General features: G+C 52.6%; 2 protein-coding genes across 2 annotated transcripts in view; both read left to right on the top strand.

The window, feature by feature from the left end:
• The window catches only part of LOC140383559 (ephrin type-A receptor 4-like), a 191384-nt gene that overhangs the window by 101993 nt on the left and 70234 nt on the right, over positions 1–19157 (top strand). The gene's annotated exons all lie outside the window — the stretch shown is intronic.
• Positions 173–17340, top strand: LOC140383557 (ephrin type-A receptor 4-like). Its single transcript, XM_072466001.1, has 4 exons — positions 173–307; positions 7431–7498; positions 15462–16125; positions 17144–17340. The coding sequence occupies exons 1-4, from the start codon at positions 223–225 to the stop codon at positions 17338–17340; spliced, it is 1014 nt and encodes a 337-aa protein (XP_072322102.1). The 5' UTR covers positions 173–222.

Below are 19157 nucleotides of genomic sequence, written 5' to 3'. Positions count from 1 at the left end.
ATTCCACTGGGGACGAAGCAGACGTAAAACAGAGACAGAGAAGGAGAGAGAGAGAAGACAAGAGAGGAAAGAGAGAGGAAAGAGAGAGGAAAGAGAGAGGAGGGAAGAGAAGGCATGAGAGAGAGACGGACCTGTGAGGAAGAATAACGCACACGGAAAAACAGGACTAAACCCGGACTAAACCCGGACTAAACCCGGACTAAACCCGGAGCAGCGGCGCTCATGGATTCTTGGACTGTGTTCGCGTTCGGTGTCTTGGGGCTTTTCTTCGCCGTGTCCTCAGCGCGGATCTACCCCCCGAATGAAGGTAAGTCCCGGGCCGAACCGGGCCCAACGGGCTCCGGGACTTTTCAGAGCGGGTTTTCCTCTTGAGATGAGTCAAGTTGAATCACATTTACAGCTTTACTTTAGTGCGTTTCCGAGGCTGTTGTAGGATCACGTCTGGAGCTGAACGGGCATCAGAGTCAATCATCTCCGCCTTGGCACCGGGCGCGTTTGGCACTGCCCGGTCCAGCTCTTTTACGCATCGGATCAGTTTCCACAAGAATGTCCTCGTTCTGAAGGTTTTATAGCATCAAACTAACACTGTCATAACCAAATACAGAAGAATATCCTTATATTTCCTTTGAGAGGCGCGTGTCACTACTACAAACTACTACAGTTTCCACTGGAACAACAGCGCGCGCCGGGCACAAAGTGTCCAAAACCAGCTCCTAAACCAGCTCCTAAACCAGCTCCTAAACCAGCTCCTAAACCAGGTCCTACACCAGGTCCTACACCAGGTCCTACACCAGCTCCTAAACCAGCTCCTAAACCAGCTCCTAAACCAGCTCCTAAACCAGGTCCTACACCAGGTCCTACACCAGCTCCTAAACCAGCTCCTAAACCAGCTCCTAAACCAGGTCCTACACCAGGTCCTACACCAGCTCCTACACCAGGTCCTACACCAGGTCCTAAACCAGGTCCTACACCAGGTCCTACACCAGGTCCTAAACCAGGTCCTACACCAGGTCCTACACCAGGTCCAAAACCAGGTCCTAAACCAGGTCATACACCAGCTACTAAACCAGGTCCTACACCAGGTCCTACACCAGGTCCAAAACCAGGTCCTACACCAGGTCCTACTCCAGGTCCTACTCCAGGTCCTAAACCAGGTCCTACACCAGGTCGTACTCCAGGTCCTACACCAGGTCCAAAACCAGCTCCTAAACCAGCTCCTAAACCAGGTCCTACACCAGGTCCTAAACAAGGTCCTACACCAGGTCCTAAACCAGCTCCTAAACCAGGTTCTACACCAGGTCCTAAACCAGGTCCAAAACCAGCTCCTAAACCAGGTCCTAAACCAGGTCCAAAATCAGGTCCTAAATCAGGTCATAAATCAGGTCCTAAACCAGGTCCAAAATCAGGTCCTAAACCAGGTCCTAAATCAGGTCCTAAACCAGGTCCAAAATCAGGTCCTAAACCAGGTCCAAAATCAGGTCCTAAACCAGCTCCTAAATGTGAAATGGACTTGGACTGATGTAAAACACAAAACACTCTTTGGTCATAAATGATCGGCGCGTGCGTCTTTTGTCTCCTCATGAAATATTCATTAGTTCTTTTCATTAAGTGAAAAATGCCACAAGTGTGAAAGTGTAAAAGTCACTTAGAGCTTCACTTTCTTTTGTCTGCGGCTTTTGGCTCAAAAAGAACCACGATGTTTTGTTTCTCATTTTTAATTTACCACTTTAAGTTCAAAAGTGTTTCAGTATTTCTAAGATCTGACCAAGTGCTAACCATCTGACCAAGTGTCTGACCAAGTGTCTGACCAAGTGTCTAACCATCTGACCAAGTGTTTGACCAAGTGTCTGACCATCTGACCAAGTGTTTGACCAAGTGTCTAACCATCCGACCAAGTGTCTGACCAAGTGTCTAACCATCTGACCAAGTGTCTGACCAAGTGTCTGACCATCTGACCAAGTGTTTGACCAAGTGTCTAACCATCTGACCAAGTGTCTGACCAAGTGTCTAACCATCTGACCAAGTGTCTAACCATCTGACCAAGTGTTTGACCAAGTGTCTAACCATCTGACCAACCATCTGAGCAAGTGTCTAACCATCTGACCAAGTGTTTGACCAAGTGTCTAACCATCCGACCAAGTGTCTGACCAAGTGTCTAACTATCTGACCAAGTGTCTGACCAAACCACACTGACCCGACGTCAGGCAAAAAGCACTAAAGTGTGTTTATTGTAAAAGTGTAAAAAGATTAAAGTCCTTTAGAATCCACATAAAGTCACATGGTCTTTGTCGTTTTAATGTTTAATAATATTAATATAAAGTAATTTATACTAATTTAATGTAATCAATATTAATTTAGTTGATACTAATTTAGTGGAATTAGTATTTAATGGTTTCTGGTGTGTGCCAGGGCTAATTTGTCTGATCACTTCCAACAAGTTATACGTCCGTTACCTGCTTGTTACACGTCTGTAACACGTCCGTTACACGTCTGTTACACGTCTGTTACACGTCCGTTACTCGTCTGTTACATGTCTGTCACACGTACATTACTTGTCTGTTATGTCAGTTATACGTCTGTTACACTTCCGTTATACGTCCGTTACTCATTTGTTACACAACGGTCACACATACGTTTCTCGTCCGTTACACGTCCGTTACTTGTCTGTTACACGTCCGTTACACGTCCGTTTTACGTCTGTTACATGCCCGTCACACGTTCAGGCTGAGAAATAGATTTTCTAAGTTAGGGGCCAGGGGGCCCCCTATCTAAAAAAGTTAGGGGCCCCCCAGCAATTTCAGGGGCCCACAAAGGCGTGCGGCATCTCGGCGTCATAAGAACAAGATAAATGTGTTTTTTAAACCTTGTTATTAGCTTGTAACAATTTAAATTACTTTTATCTTTTATATTTATAAACCAGAGATCATGATCTTTCAATACTGTTTAATTTAATATAATAATGTTTCTAAGATACAAAATAAATACTGTACAACGTCTGACACAAGGAGATCTTATATGTTCTGCAGCAGGAATAAATAAAATCACAGTCTACAAAAGAACCTGAGACAGACGTGTAACAGACGTGTGACGGACGAGTTACATCACGGACGTGTAACAGACGTGTAACGGACGTGTAACAGACGTGTAACAAACGTGTAACAGACGTGTGACGGACGTGTGACAGACGTGTAACGGACTAGTTACATCACGGATGTGTAACGGATGGTTAACGGACGTGTAACAGACGTGAAACAGACGTGTGACGGACTTGTAACAGAAGTGTGACGGAGGTCAGGCTGCAAAATAGATGGGGGCCCCTCAAATCGCTGGCGGGCACGGGGTTTAAATTTGGAGGGGGCCCCCATGCCTCTGTATCGAAATTCCTCAAAAAAATCAAGATTTAACTCGTAAAGCCGTAGTTATTCTTTTACTTGTTTTACTGATTTTTAAATGAAATATATTGAACAGGCAAAGTATAAATATAAAGATTTTTTCTTCCGGGTTTTCCCAAAACGGACCACAGGAGGAGAGGGGGGGGGACGTGGCGCGCAGGAGCGTGTAACAGTAGATTTAGCGTGTAACAGTAGATTTAGCGTGTAACAGTAGATTTAGAGCGTGTAACAGAAGATTTAGCGTGTAACAGTAGATTTAGCGTGTAACAGTAGATTTAGAGCGTGTAACAGAAGATTTAGCGTGTAACAGTAGATTTAGAGCGTGTAACAGAAGATTTAGCGTGTAACAGTAGATTTAGCGTGTAACAGTAGATTTAGAGCGTGTAACAGTAGATTTAGCGTGTAACAGTAGATTTAGCGTGTAACAGTAGATTTAGAGCGTGTAACAGTAGATTTAGCGTGTAACAGTAGATTTAGCATGTAACGGTGGATTTAGCGTGTAACAGTAGATTTAGAGCGTGTAACAGTAGATTTAGCGTGTAACAGTAGATTTAGCATGTAACAGTGGATTTAGCGTGTAACAGTAGATTTAGCGAGTAACAGTAGATTTAGCATGTAACAGTAGATTTAGCGTGTAACAGTAGATTTAGAGCGTGTAACAGTAGATTTAGCGTGTAACAGTAGATTTAGAGCGTGTAACAGTAGATTTAGAGCGTGTAACAGTAGATTTAGCGTGTAACAGTAGATTTAGAGTGTGTAACAGTAGATTTAGAGCGTGTAACAGTAGATTTAGCGTGTAACAGTAGATTTAGAGCGTGTAACAGTAGATTTAGCGTGTAACAGTAGATTTAGCGCGTAACAGTAGATTTAGCGAGTAACAGTAGATTTAGCGTGTAACAGTAGATTTAGCGTGTAACAGTAGATTTAGCATGTAACAGTAGATTTAGCGTGTAACAGTAGATTTAGAGCGTGTAACAGTAGATTTAGAGCGTGTAACAGTAGATTTAGCGTGTAACAGTAGATTTAGAGTGTGTAACAGTAGATTTAGCGTGTAACAGTAGATTTAGCGTGTAACAGTAGATTTAGAGCATGTAACAGATTTAGCGTGTAACAGTAGATTTAGAGCGTGTAACAGTAGATTTAGCGTGTAACAGTAGATTTAGCGTGTAACAGTAGATTTAGAGCGTGTAACAGTAGATTTAGAGCGTGTAACAGTAGATTTAGCGTGTAACAGTAGATTTAGAGCGTGTAACAGTAGATTTAGCGTGTAACAGTAGATTTAGCGTGTAACAGTAGATTTAGCGCGTAACAGTAGATTTAGCGAGTAACAGTAGATTTAGCGTGTAACAGTAGATTTAGCGTGTAACAGTAGATTTAGCGTGTAACAGTAGATTTAGCGTGTAACAGTAGATTTAGAGCGTGTAACAGTAGATTTAGCGTGTAACAGTAGATTTAGAGCGTGTAACAGTGGATTTAGCGTGTAACAGTAGATTTAGCGAGTAACAGTAGATTTAGCATGTAACAGTAGATTTAGCGTGTAACAGTAGATTTAGCGTGTAACAGTAGATTTAGCGTGTAACAGTAGATTTAGCGTGTAACAGTAGATTTAGCGCGTAACAGAAGATTTAGCGAGTAACAGTAGATTTAGCGTGTAACTGTAGATTTAGCGTGTAACAGTAGATTTAGCGTGTAACAGTAGATTTAGCGTGTAACAGTAGATTTAGCATGTAACAGTAGATTTAGCGTGTAACAGTAGATTTAGAGCGTGTAACAGTAGATTTAGCGTGTAACAGTAGATTTAGCATGTAACAGTGGATTTAGCGTGTAACAGTAGATTTAGCGAGTAACAGTAGATTTAGCATGTAACAGTAGATTTAGCGTGTAACAGTAGATTTAGAGCGTGTAACAGTAGATTTAGCGTGTAACAGTAGATTTAGAGCGTGTAACAGTAGATTTAGAGCGTGTAACAGTAGATTTAGCGTGTAACAGTAGATTTAGAGCGTGTAACAGTAGATTTAGCGTGTAACAGTAGATTTAGCGCGTAACAGTAGATTTAGCGAGTAACAGTAGATTTAGCGTGTAACAGTAGATTTAGCGTGTAACAGTAGATTTAGCATGTAACAGTAGATTTAGCGTGTAACAGTAGATTTAGAGCGTGTAACAGTAGATTTAGAGCGTGTAACAGTAGATTTAGCGTGTAACAGTAGATTTAGAGCGTGTAACAGTAGATTTAGCGTGTAACAGTAGATTTAGCGTGTAACAGTAGATTTAGAGCATGTAACAGTAGATTTAGCGTGTAACAGATTTAGCGTGTAACAGTAGATTTAGAGCGTGTAACAGTAGATTTAGCGTGTAACAGTAGATTTAGCGTGTAACAGTAGATTTAGAGCGTGTAACAGTAGATTTAGAGCGTGTAACAGTAGATTTAGCGTGTAACAGTAGATTTAGAGCGTGTAACAGTAGATTTAGCGTGTAACAGTAGATTTAGCGTGTAACAGTAGATTTAGCGCGTAACAGTAGATTTAGCGAGTAACAGTAGATTTAGCGTGTAACAGTAGATTTAGCGTGTAACAGTAGATTTAGCATGTAACAGTAGATTTAGCGTGTAACAGTAGATTTAGAGCGTGTAACAGTAGATTTAGCGTGTAACAGTAGATTTAGAGCGTGTAACAGTAGATTTAGCGTGTAACAGTAGATTTAGCGTGTAACAGTAGATTTAGAGCGTGTAACAGTAGATTTAGAGCGTGTAACAGTAGATTTAGCGTGTAACAGTAGATTTAGCGTGTAACAGTAGATTTAGCGTGTAACAGTAGATTTAGCGCGTAACAGAAGATTTAGCGAGTAACAGTAGATTTAGCGTGTAACTGTAGATTTAGCGTGTAACAGTAGATTTAGCGTGTAACAGTAGATTTAGCGCTTAACAGAAGATTTAGCGAGTAACAGTAGGTTTAGCGTGTAACTGTAGATTTAGCGTGTAACAGTAGATTTAGCGTGTAACAGGGGCGCTCTTATCTTTTGACTTAAAACCCCTTTTTATTTTTAATTTAATGCTATTTTGCGTTGTCGGTGGTACTTTATAAAAAAAAAAAAAGGATAATAATTAAATGTATTTATATTGTATAAATCAATAATCTAAGTGCGGCGGATCTGTAAATCAAGTCATAAAATAACCGTGGCCTAATCTGGCCATATTTGGGGAATTTTCATCTTTTACATTTCATTTTGACAGACATGCCATGTGGTAGTTATGTTACTTGTTCGTTACTCGTTCGTTACACGTCAGTCACATGTTTGTTACACGTCTGTTACACGTTCGTTACTCGTTCGTTACACGTCAGTCACATGTTTGTTACACGTCTGTTACTCGTCTGTTAATCGTCTGTTAATCGTCTGTTAATCGTCTGTTACCCGTCTGTTAATCGTCTGTTAATCGTCTGTTACACGTCTGTTACACGTCTGTTACTCGTCTGTTACACGTCTGTTACACGTCTGTTACTCGTCTGTTACACGTCTGTTACTCGTCTGTTAATCGTCTGTTAATCGTCTGTAACTCGTCTGTTACACGTCTGTTACACGTCTGTTACACGTCTGTTAATCGTCTGTTAATCGTCTGTTACTCGTCTGTTAATCGTCTGTTACACGTCTGTTACACGTCTGTTACTCGTCTGTTACACGTCTGTTACTCGTCTGTTACACGTCTGTTAATCGTCTGTTAATCGTCTGTTACTCGTCTGTTAATCGTCTGTTACACGTCTGTTACTCGTCTGTTACTCGTCTGTTACACGTCTGTTACACGTCTGTTAGTCGTCTGTTACACGTCTGTTACACGTCTGTTAGTCTTCTGACGTTGAGCCAAACAGAACACGGGGGATTTGGCACATATTGACTTTTGCTTCTCTAAATCTCGTTGCTGGATGTTTTTCCTCAGATCGCTCACCGTCATTTGTTTGATGCTTTCTTACTTTATCTTGGCTGTTTTAGCTTCTTTCTGCTGGTATAGGACTCACTTTGCTCACATTTCTCCCTCTTGTTTTCCAGTCACGTTACTGGACTCCAGATCGGTGCAGGGGGAGCTGGGATGGGTCGCCAATCCCACCGAAGGAGGGGTGAGTAAAGCTGTACCTCCCCCTGTGAGCTCCTCCCCCTGTGAGCTCCTCCCCCTGTGAGCTCCTCCCCCTGTGAGCTCCTCCCCCTGTGAGCGCCGCTCGCTCTAGCCTCAAAATATAAAACAGATATGATCCTCCAGGAATAAACCAGGTCTAAACCAGGACTAAACCAGGACCAGGACTAAACCAGGACTAAACCAGGTCTAAACCAGGTCTAAACCCTAACCCTTGTTCTGTTTATTTTGGTTATTATTTCTTTATTCAAGTTTAGGTGTTGTAGTTTCTTTCTCGAGCGTGAAACTGGAAAACAACTTTCTATCCAAAAAGGAAATAATTATGTTTTTATGTTAAAAAAAGACTCATAATTCACAAATCTTCAGCTCCGTGTAAACCGTCAATTTACATACAATAAAAATTTGACTGATTAGGGCAAACCTTTAACTAACCTCTCGCTCCCTCCCTCCTCTCGCTCCCTCTTCTCGCTCCCTCCCTCCTCTCGCTCCCTCCCTCCTCTCGCTCCCTCCTCTCACTCCCTCCTCTCGCTCCCTCCCCTCCTCTCGCTCCCTCCTCTCGCTCCCTCCCTCCTCTCGCTCCCTCCCCTCCTCTCGCTCCCTCCTTTCGCTCCCTCCTCTCGCTCCCTCCTCTCGCTCCCTCCTCTCACTCCCTCCCTCCATCCTCTCGCTCCCTCCCCTCGCTCCCTCCCCTCCCTCCTCTCACTCCCTCCCTCCATCCTCTCGTTGCCTCCTCTCGCTCCTCTCGCTCCATCCTCTCGCTCCCTCCCCTCGGTCCCTCCCTCCCCTCGCTCCCTCCTCTCGCTCCCTCCCCTCCCTCCATCCTCTCGCACCCTCCCCTCGGTCCCTCCCTCCCCTCGCTCCCTCCTCTCGCTCCCTCCTCTCGCTCCCTCCTCTCACTCCCTCCCCTCCCGCCATCCTCTCGCTCCCTCCTCTCGCTCCCTCCCCTCGCTCCTCTCGCTCCCTCCCCTCGCTCCCTCCTCTCGCTCCCTCCCCTCGCTCCCTCCTCTCGCTCCCTCCTCTCGCTCCCTCCTCTCGCTCCCTCCCCTCGCTCCTCTCGCTCCCACCTCTCGCTCCTCTCGCTCCCTCCTCTCGCTCCCTCCCCTTGCTCCTCTCGCTCCCTCCCCTCGCTCCTCTCGCTCCCTCCTCTCGCTCCCCCTCTCGCTCCCTCCCCTCGCTCCCTCCCCTCCCTCCTCTCACTCGCTCCCTCCTCTCACTCCTCTCGCTCCCTCCTCTCGCTTCCTCCTCTCGCTCCCTCCTCTCGCTCCCTCCCCTCGCTCCTCTCGCTCCCTCCTCTCGCTCCCTCCTCTCGCTCCCTCCTCTCGTTCCCTCCCCTCGCTCCCTCCCCTCGCTCCCTCCCCTCGCTCCCTCCCCTCGCTCCCTTCTCTCACTCCCTCCCTCCATCCTCTCGCTCCCCCCTCTCGCTCCCTCCCCTCGCTCCCCTCGCTCCCTACTCTCGCTCCCTCCTCTCGCTCCCTCCCCTCCTCTCGCTCCCGCCTCTCGCTCCCTCCTCTCGCTCCCTCCCCTCCTCTCGCTCCCGCCTCTCGCTCCCTCCTCTCGCTCCCTCTTCTCGCTCCCTCCTCTCACTCCCTCCCCTCCCTCCATCCTCTCCCTCCATCTTCTCGCTCCCTCCTCTCGCTCCCTCCCCTCGCTCCTCTCGCTACCTCCTCTCGCTCCCTCCCCTTGCTCCTCTCGCTCCCTCCCCTCGCTCCTCTCGCTCCCTCCTCTCGCTCCCCTCTCTCGCTCCCTCCCCTCGCTCCCTCCCCTCCCTCCTCTCACTCGCTCCCTCCTCTCACTCGCTCCCTCCTCTCACTCCTCTCGCTCCCTCCTCTCGCTTCCTCCTCTCGCTCCCTCCTCTCGCTCCCTCCCCTCGCTCCTCTCGCTCCCTCCTCTCGCTCCCTCCTCTCGTTCCCTCCCCTCGCTCCCTCCCCTCGCTCCCTCCCCTCGCTCCCTCCCCTCGCTCCCTCCTCTCGCTCCCTTCTCTCACTCCCTCCCTCCATCCTCTCGCTCCCCCCTCTCGCTCCCTCCCCTCGCTCCCCTCGCTCCCCTCGCTCCCTACTCTCGCTCCCTCCTCTCGCTCCCTCCTCTCGCTCCCTCCCCTCCTCTCGCTCCCGCCTCTCGCTCCCTCCTCTCGCTCCCTCCTCTCGCTCCCTCCTCTCACTCCCTCCCCTCCCCTCGCTCCTCTCGCTCCCTCCTCTCACTCCCTCCCCTCCCTCCATCCTCTCCCTCCATCTTCTCGCTCCCTCCTCTCGCTCCCTCCCCTCGCTCCTCTCGCTACCTCCTCTCGCTCCCTCCTCTCACTCCCTCCCCTCCCTCCTTCCTCTCGCTCCCTCCTCTCGCTCCCTCCCCTCGCTCCCTCCCCTCGCTCCTCTCGCTCCCTCCCCTCGCTCCTATCGCTCCCTCCTCTCGCTCCCTCCCCTCGCTCCCTCCTCTCGCTCCCTCCTCTCGCTCCCTCCTCTCGCTCCTCCCCTCGCTCCTCTCGCTCCCACCTCTCGCTCCTCTCGCTCCCTCCTCTCGCTCCCTCCCCTTGCTCCGCTCGCTCCCTCCTCTCGCTCCCTCCCCTCGCTCCTCTCGCTCCCTCCTCTCGCTCCCTCCTTTCGCTCCCTCCTCTCGCTCCCTCCTCTCGCTCCCTCCTCTCGCTCCTCTCGCTCCCTCCCCTCCCTTCATCCTCTCGCTCCCTCCCCTCGGTCCCTCCCTCCCCTCGCTCCCTCCTCTCGCTCCCTCCTCTCGCTCCCTCCCCTCGCTCCTCTCGCTCCCTCCTCTCGCTCCCTCCACTCGCTCCCTCCCCTCGCTCCCTCCCCTCCCTCCTCTCACTCCCTCCTCTCGCTCCCTCCTCTCACTCCTCTCGCTCCCTCCTCTCGCTTCCTCCTCTCGCTCCCTCCTCTCGCTCCCTCCCCTCGCTCCTCTCGCTCCCTCCCCTCGCTCCTCTCGCTCCCTCCCCTCCCTCCTCTCATTCCCTCCCCTCGCTCCCTCCCCTCGCTCCCTTCTCTCGCTCCCTCCCCTCGCTCCCTCCCCTCGCTCCCTCCTCTCGCTCCCTCCTCTCGCTCCCTCCCCTTGCTCCCCTCGCTCCCTACTCTTGCTCCCTCCTCTCGCTCCCTCCCCTCCTCTCGCTCCCGCCTCTCGCTCCCTCCTCTCGCTCCCTCCTCTCGCTCCCTCCTCTCACTCCCTCCCTCCATCCTCTCGCTCCCTCCTCTCGCTCCCTCCCCTCGCTCCTCTCGCTCCCTCCCCTCGCTCCCTCCCTCCTCTCACTCCCTCCCCTCCCTCCATCCTCTCTCTCCCTCCTCTCGCTCCCTCCTCTCATTCCCACCCCTCCCCTCGCTCCTCTCGCTCCCTCCTCTCGCTCCCTCCTCTCACTCCCTCCCTCCATCCTCTCCCTTTATCCTCTCGCTCCCTCCCCTTGCTCCTCTCGCTCCCTCCTCTTGCTCTCTCCTCTCGCTACCTCCTCTCGCTCCCTCCCCTCGCTCCTCTCGCTCCCTCCCCTCGCTACATCGCTCCCTCCTCTCGCTCCATCGCTCCCTCCTCTCGCTCCTCTCGCTCCCTCCTCTCGCTCCCTCCTATCGCTCCCCCCCTCGCTCCTCTCGCTCCCTCCTCTCGCTCCTCTCGCTCCCTCCTCTCGCTCCCTCCCCTCGCTCCTCTCGCTCCCTCCTCTCGCTCCCTCCTCTCGCTCCCTCCCCTCGCGCCCTCCTCTCGCTCCCTCTCCTCGCTCCTCTCGCTCTCTCCTCTCACTCCCTCCTCTCACTCCCTCCTCTCGCTTCCTCCTCTTGCTCCCTCCTCTCGCTCCCTCCCCTCGCTCCTCTCGCTCCCTCCTCTCGCTCCCTCCCCTCGCTCCTCTCGCTCCCTCCTCTCGCTCCCTCCCCTCGCTCCTCTCGCTCCCTCCCCTCGCTCCTCTCGCTCCCTCCTCTCGCTCCCTCCCCTCGCTCCTCTCGCTCCCTCCTCTCGCTCCCTCCCCTCGCTCCTCTCGCTCCCTCCTCTCGCTGCCTCCTCTCGTTCCCTCCCCTCGCTCCTCTCGCTCCCTCCTCTCGCTCCCTCCCCTCGCTCCTCTCGCTCCCTCCTCTCGCTCCCTCCCATCGCTCCTCTCGCTCCCGCCTCTCGCTCCCTCCTCTCGCTCTCTCCCCTCGCTCCTCTCGCTCCCTACTCTTGCTCCCTCCTCTCGCTCCCTCCTCTCGCTCCCTCCTCCCGCTCCCTCCTCTCGCTCCCTCCCCTCGCTCCTCTCGCTCCCTCTTCTCGCTCCCTCCTCTCGCTCCTCTCGCTCCCTCCTCTCACTCCCTCCCCTCCCTCCATCCTCTCCCTCCATCTTCTCGCTACCTCCTCTCGCTCCCTCCTCTCACTCCCTCCCCTCCCTCCATCCTCTCGCTCCCTCCTCTCGCTCCCTCCCCTCGCTCCTCTCGCTCCCTCCCCTCGCTCCTATCGCTCCCTCCTCTCGCTCCCTCCCCTCGCTCCCTCCTCTCGCTCCCTCCTCTCGCTCCCTCCTCTCGCTCCCTCCCCTCGCTCCTCTCGCTCCCACCTCTCGCTCCTCTCGCTCCCTCCCCTTGCTCCGCTCGCTCCCTCCTCTCGCTCCCTCCCCTCGCTCCTCTCGCTCCCTTCTCTCGCTCCCTCCTTTCGCTCCCTCCTCTCGCTCCCTCCTCTCGCTCCTCTCGCTCCCTCCCCTCCCTTCATCCTCTCGCTCCCTCCCCTCGGTCCCTCCCTCCCCTCGCTCCCTCCTCTCGCTCCCTCCTCTCGCTCCCTCCCCTCCCTCCATCCTCTCGCACCCTCCCCTCGGTCCCCTCGCTCCCTCCTCTCGCTCCCTCCTCCCGCTCCCTCCTCTCACTCCCTCCCCTCGCTCCTCTCGCTCCCTCCTCTAACTCCCTCCCCTCCCTCCATCCTCTCCCTCCCTCCTCTCGCTCCCTCCTCTCGGGCCCTCCCCTCGCTCTTCTCGCTCCCTCCTCTCGCTCCCTCCTCTCACTCCTTCCCCTCCCTCCATCCTCTCGCTCCCTCCTCTCGCTCCCTCCCCTCGCTCCTCTCGCTCCCTCCCCTCGCTCCTATCGCTCCCTCCTCTCGCTCCCTCCCCTCGCTCCCTCCTCTCGCTCCCTCCTCTCGCTCCCTCCTCTCGCTCCCTCCCCTTGCTCCTCTCGCTCCCTCCCCTCGCTCCTCTCGCTCCCTCCCCTCGCTCCCTCCCCTCCCTCCTCTCACTCCCTCCTCTCGCTCCCTCCTCTCACTCCTCTCGCTCCCTCCTCTCGCTTCCTCCTCTCGCTCCATCCTCTCGCTCCCTCCCCTCGCTCCTCTCGCTCCCTCCTCTCGCTCCCTCCTCTCGCTCCCTCCTCTCGTTCCCTCCCCTCGCTCCTCTCGCTCCCTCCTCTCGCTCCCTCCCCTCCCTCCTCTCGCTCCCTCCCCTCGCTCCCTCCCCTCGCTCCCTCCTCTCGCTCCCTCCTCTTGCTCCCTCCCCTCGCTCCCCTCGCTCCCTACTCTTGCTCCCTCCTCTCGCTCTCTCCCCTCCTCTCGCTCCCGCCTCTCGCTCTCTCCTCTCGCTCCCTCCTCTCGCTCCCTCCTCTCACTCCCTCCCTCCATCCTCTCGCTCCCTCCTCTCGCTCCCTCTCCTCGCTCCTCTCGCTCCCTCGCTCCCTCCCTCCTCTCACTCCCTCCCCTCCCTCCCTCCTCTCGCTCCCTCCTCTCATTCCCACCCCTCCCCTCGCTCCTCTCGCTCCCTCCTCTCACTCCCTCCCTCCATCCTCTCCCTTTATCCTCTCGCTCCCTCCCCTTGCTCCTCTTGCTCCCTCCTCTTGCTCTCTCCTCTCGCTACCTCCTCTCGCTCCCTCCCCTTGCTCCTCTCGCTCCCTCCCCTCGCTCCATCGCTCCCTCCTCTCGCTCCATCGCTCCCTCCTCTCGCTCCTCTCGCTCCCTCCTCTCGCTCCCTCCTCTCGCTCCCTCCCCTCGCTCCTCTCGCTCCCTCCTCTCGCTCCCTCCCCTCGCTCCTCTCGCTCCCTCCTCTCGCAGCCTCCTCTCGTTCCCTCCCCTCGCTCCTCTCGCTCCCTCCTCTCGCTCCCTCCCCTCGCTCCTCTCGCTCCCTCCTCTCGCTCCCTCCCATCGCTCCTCTCGCTCCCGCCTCTCGCTCCCTCCTCTCGCTCTCTCCCCTCGCTCCTCTCGCTCCCTATTCTTGCTCCCTCCTCTCGCTCCCTCCTCTTGCTCCCTCCCCTCGCTCCCTCCTCCCGCTCCCTCCTCTCGCTCCCTCCCCTCGCTCCTCTCGCTCCTTCTTCTCGCTCCTCTCGCTCCCTCCCCTCGCTCCTCTCGCTCCCTCCTCTCGCTCCCTCCTCTCGCTCCCTCCTCTCGCTCCCTCCTCTCGCTCCCTCCTCTCGCTCGCTCCCCTCGCTCCTCTCGCTCCCTCCTCTCGCTCGCTCCTCTCGCTCCCTCCTCTCGCTCCCTCCTCTCGCTCCCTCCTCTCGCTCCCTCCTCTCGCTCCACAGCGTTGGGTTTCCTGAAGACAGAGTACTGTGAGGAAACGTTATATCCACGAGGGAGCGACCTGGCATGAATGAGGAGAAAGGGAGGGGGCATCGCTCGCCCCAGGACCAGGGACTAGACCAGAACCAGACCAGGACCAGGACCAGACCAGGACCAGACCAGGACCAGACCAGGACCAGGACCAGACCAGACCAGGACCAGGACCAGACCAAGACCAGACCAGGACCAGGACCAGACCAGAACCAGGACCAGGACCAGACCTGGACCAGACCAGGACCAGACCAAGACCAGACCAGGACCAGACCAGGACCAGGACCAGACCAGAACCAGGACCAGACCAGGACCAGGACCAGACCAGGACCAGACCAGGACCAGGACCAGACCAAGACCAGACCAGGACCAGGACCAGACCAGAACCAGGACCAGACCAGGACCAGGGCCAGGTTTATCCCGTATTAGTCGTTCAGAGTGAAATATGTCGGTGTAATCCCTCATTGGTCCAGGCGTGTTCCATAGTAGAAAAAGCTTCAGTTGTAGTCATCTGGACTCAGTTTGAAAAAATATACGTTTCGACTCTCATCCAAGAGTCATTGTCAATAACAGAATTTAGGTCGAGAACTCCGATATTAATACTGTTCTGTGGTAAGACCCGCCCATTGGGAGGAGCCTTCCTGAAGTAGAAAGAGTTGTTTGTTTCAACAGAAACTCCCCCTTGTATCTACCGAGCCTATTCAGAATCTTAATGGGCTATTAGAATCCTCTTTGTCTTTGTGAGACCCTGGCTCAACCACCCTGAGGACCTGATTAGCATCTAAATGTCCTTTACCTTTCCAGGGGTTCAGAATCCCATTATAAATAACAGGAAGATGAAACCTAAGCCCTCCATTTCTGTTTAAAGAAGGTCTTTCTTTTTTAACAAAAATAGCTTCCTTGACTCCTCTTTCAAACCATCTTTTCTCCTGCTTAAAACCTTCACCTCACCGTCTTCAAACGAGTGATTAGAGGCTTCAAGATGGAGATGCACGGCACTCTGAGGTCCTGAACTTGTATTTCTTCTGTGCTGATAAAGCCTCTTGTGTAGAGGCTGTTTCGTCTCACCTATGTAACGTTCTTTACAACTTTCTTCACTGCATTGGATCGAATAAACTACATTTGCTCCTCATTCATTTTTCGCTGTACAGTTCTTTACAAAGTTCTTACTCTAAAGTTGGGCAGCAACTAACGATTATTTCAGTAATTGACTCATCAACAATAATTTTTTTGATTCGTGGTCGAGCCAAAGGATTCTATTGTACATCGTTTTATGCACATTGAACCAGATAAAGGAGAAGACGTGGCTTCTAGACAGTAATGATCAAAGCAAAGCAATGATCAAAATACAACTACGATTGAGTCGTTATGATTGATTTACTGTTGTAGCTCTGGCGACTCTTTGAGAACCTCTGGAGACACGTGTTGTTTGCTCGATGGTGAGAGGAATCTAACGTCCTGACCGTCTGTGTGATTGTTTTCCACAGTGGGAGGAGGTGAGCATCATGGACGAGAAGAACATCCCCATTCGCACGTACCAGGTCTGCAATGTGATGGAGCCTAGCCAGAGCAACTGGCTCCGCACCGACTGGATCCCGCGTGGAGGAGCGCAGCGCGTCTACATCGAGATCAAGTTCACGCTGCGCGACTGCAACAGCCTGCCGGGCGTCATGGGAACCTGCAAGGAAACCTTCAACCTCTACTACTATGAGTCCAACAACGACAAGGAGCGCTACATTCGGGAAAACCAGTTTGGGAAGATCGACACCGTCGCCGCAGACGAAAGCTTCACTCAAGTCGACATCGGCGATCGGATCATGAAATTAAACACGGAAGTCCGAGATGTGGGCGCTTTGACCAGGAAAGGTTTTTATCTGGCGTTCCAGGATGTAGGGGCTTGCATCGCCCTGGTCTCTGTGAGGGTCTTCTACAAAAAATGTCCCCTCGCCGTGCGGAACCTGGCCCAGTTTCCCGACACGATCACGGGGGCGGATACCTCGTCGCTCGTGGAGGTCCGTGGATCTTGTGTGGATAATTCAGAGGAGAAAGAAGTGCCCAAAATGTACTGCGGAGCTGACGGCGAGTGGCTGGTGCCCATCGGGAACTGTCTCTGCAACCCCGGGTACGAGGAGCGCAGCGCCGAGTGCCAAGGTACCCACATGGTCCTCATATCATGTCCTTATGCTACATGCTAACATAAACTACACATCTACATGCTAACTTAAACTATACATCTACATGCTAACATAAACTATACATCTACATGCTGACATAAACTATACATCTACATGCTAACATAAACTACACATCTACATGCTAACATAAACTACACATCTACATGCTAACATAAACTACACATCTACATGCTAACATAAACTATACATCTACATGCTAACATAAACTTCACATCTACATGCTAACATAAACAACACATCCACATGCTAATATAAGCTATACATCTACATGCTAACATAAACTATACATCTGCATGCTAGCATAAACTATACATCAACATGCTAATATAAGCTATACATCTACATGCTAACATAAACTATACATCTAAAGTGTACATATCGCACTTTTCTGTTATATTTTTCTTTTTGTTGATTCCCGAGCGCCGCAGGGCATTTTTGTGTGGAGTTTGCATGTTCTCCCCGTGTCTGCGTAGTTTCCTTCAGGCGCTCTGGTTTCCCCGCCCCCTAAAAGCACGTACAATAGGCTCCTCCCTTGAACATGTCAGTGGGACTGTGACATCGTTGTAAAGCTCGTTTCCTCTGAGGAGAATCTTGTGGCCCAGTTTCAGTTTAGACCTGATTTGGTTCTGTCCTTTTGTCTTGATGGTCTCATATGTAGATGAGACTTCTGCTTTTACGCTACACTTTCTTTGGAGATGAACAGTTGAATCTTCTATAAGTCCCATTGGATTTTGGACCCGTCTCGCTCCGGCTTCGTCTCACTTTAACACACCTCCTGCTCATATATCCTTCCTCTCCTCCACTTTTCTCCTTCACCTTTCTCTCCTCCCGTCGCTCATTCCTTTTCCAGCCTGGACCTGTGCGTTAAAAGCCATGATGATTGTAAATAGAGTCATTAGCAGAGCCTGTGGGAGGCGTTGTGCAGCGGGGCGCGTCCCGGACCAGTCTGTGGCACGTCAGGTGTCTGTCTGCAGAAGAAGCTCATTACGCACAGCACGAGCGCAGGTCCAGCGCCGTCGTCCCGCGCCGTCGCCCCGAGCTGTCGTCCCGCGCCGTCGTCCCGCGCCGTCGTCTCGTTCTCAGCCGAGGGAAGCGTCTGGCAATGGGAGTCTTAGAGGACGTGGAGAGGTGGAAACACACGGAGAAGACCAGGCCACATCTGAAGTCCTGAAGTCCGGCTGGTTTTCCTGACACTTTAAGGTCATCGTACGGAGCACTTTCTGAGTGGAGCTGTCAAAATGATGCTTTGACAATATTTCTGATGATTTTATAATTCAACTTTATGTCGGTGTGGTTACAATATGATATGTGATGTACTTCAAAAAGAGCCAGTCTGTAAGTCGAAGTTTAGACCTACCGGTTTAGTCCCGGTTTACTACCACCTCAGACCCTTTTTAGTCCCGCCTCGGACCCGGTTTATTCCTGGTTTAGTCCCGCCTCGGACCCGGTTTATTCCTGGTTTAGTCCCGCCTCGGACCCGGTTTATTCCTGGTTTAGTCCCGCCTCAGACCCGGTTTAGTCCTGGTTTAGTCCCGCCTCAGACCCGGTTTAGTCCTGGTTTAGTCCCGCCTCAGACCCGGTTTAGTCCTGGTTTAGTCCCTCCTCAGACCCGGTTTAGTCCCGCCTCGGACCCGGTTTAGTCCTGGTTTAGTCCCGCCTCAGACCCGGTTTAGTCCCGCCTCGGACCCGGTTTAGTCCTGGTTTAGTCCCGCCTCAGACCCGGTTTAGTCCTGGTTTAGTCCCTCCTCAGACCCGGTTTAGTCCCGCCTCGGACCCGGTTTAGTCCTGGTTTAGTCCCGCCTCAGACCCGGTTTAGTCCCGCCTCGGACCCGGTTTAGTCCTGGTTTAGTCCCGCCTCAGACCCGGTTTAGTCCTGGTTTAGTCCCTCCTCAGACCCGGTTTAGTCCCGCCTCGGACCCGGTTTAGTCCTGGTTTAGTCCCGCCTCAGACCCGGTTTAGTCCCGGTTTATTCCCTCCTCAGACCCGGTTCAGTCGCATGTGTTGGTCCTGCTGCAGATTGGCTTTAGTTAATTACAGATTAGACTTCAGGACGTAAACAAAGTGTCTAACATGTTGCTAAGCACTAGCTTATTGTTGAGTAAATTGCCGTTACGATCATGAATGGCATCACGGCGCTCACAAACAACGGAGGCCGGGCTCAGGATGAATGGCTGTGATTAGAAGGGGGCGGAGCACCTCTACAGCCCATCATTTACGACCGACCCTTCATTTACGACCGACCCTTCCACTGCCGCATAAGAACACCACAAAGTCCACGTGATTTAGTGCTACCTCTGGCCCGACGCTGGGTGGGCTTTAATGAGACCAGATGCTTAACGATGGCTTCCAAACTGCACTGGTTACAAACATCCAGAGGCGGGCCAGAGGTGGGCCAGAGGCGGGCCAGAGGTGGGCCAGTGGTGGGCCAGAGGCAGGCCAGAGGTGGGGCCAAAGGTGGGCCAGAGGTGGGCCAGAGGTGGGCCAGAGGCGGGCCAGAGGTGGGGCCAAAGGTGGGCCAGAGGCGGGCCAGAGGTGGGGCCAAAGGTGGGCCAGAGGTGGGCCAGAGGCGGGCCAAAGGTGGGCCAGAGGCGGGCCAGAGGCCGGCCAGAGGCGGGCCAGAGAGGGTCGTCTGCTTGTTCCACAGTTTTGTGTTTACTTGATCTCTGTTGCATTTATTCCGTTTTTTGACACTTTCCAGTTTTAGTAAATATCTACGATCGGCCCAAGCTTCGCCTCCTTTTGTTGAGCAAAGATGTCAGTTTGCACAAAGTGTGATGTCTTTTTAACCTGAGCTTTGTCTAACTCTTTCCAGACCTGGCCCTGGATCTCATAATAACCCTCCTCATCTGATGTCATGCCGTATATTATGCTCTGAAAATGGCTCCTTATCCCGTCTCTTTAATTTTTGTTGAAATAAAAATGCCGGCAGCGTGTAATGAAGCCGCTCTTGAACATGACGAATGGTGATGTTTGCCAGCTCGTGCCGCT

This window comes from Eucyclogobius newberryi, unplaced genomic scaffold (assembly GCF_026437365.1).
Source record: "Eucyclogobius newberryi isolate DKJ021-1_F unplaced genomic scaffold, fEucNew1.0.hap1 SCAF_54, whole genome shotgun sequence".
NCBI classification, from domain to species: domain Eukaryota; kingdom Metazoa; phylum Chordata; class Actinopteri; order Gobiiformes; family Gobiidae; genus Eucyclogobius; species Eucyclogobius newberryi.
The sequence above is the reverse complement of the archived record's forward strand: the minus strand, read 5'-3'. Positions and strand labels throughout refer to the sequence as shown.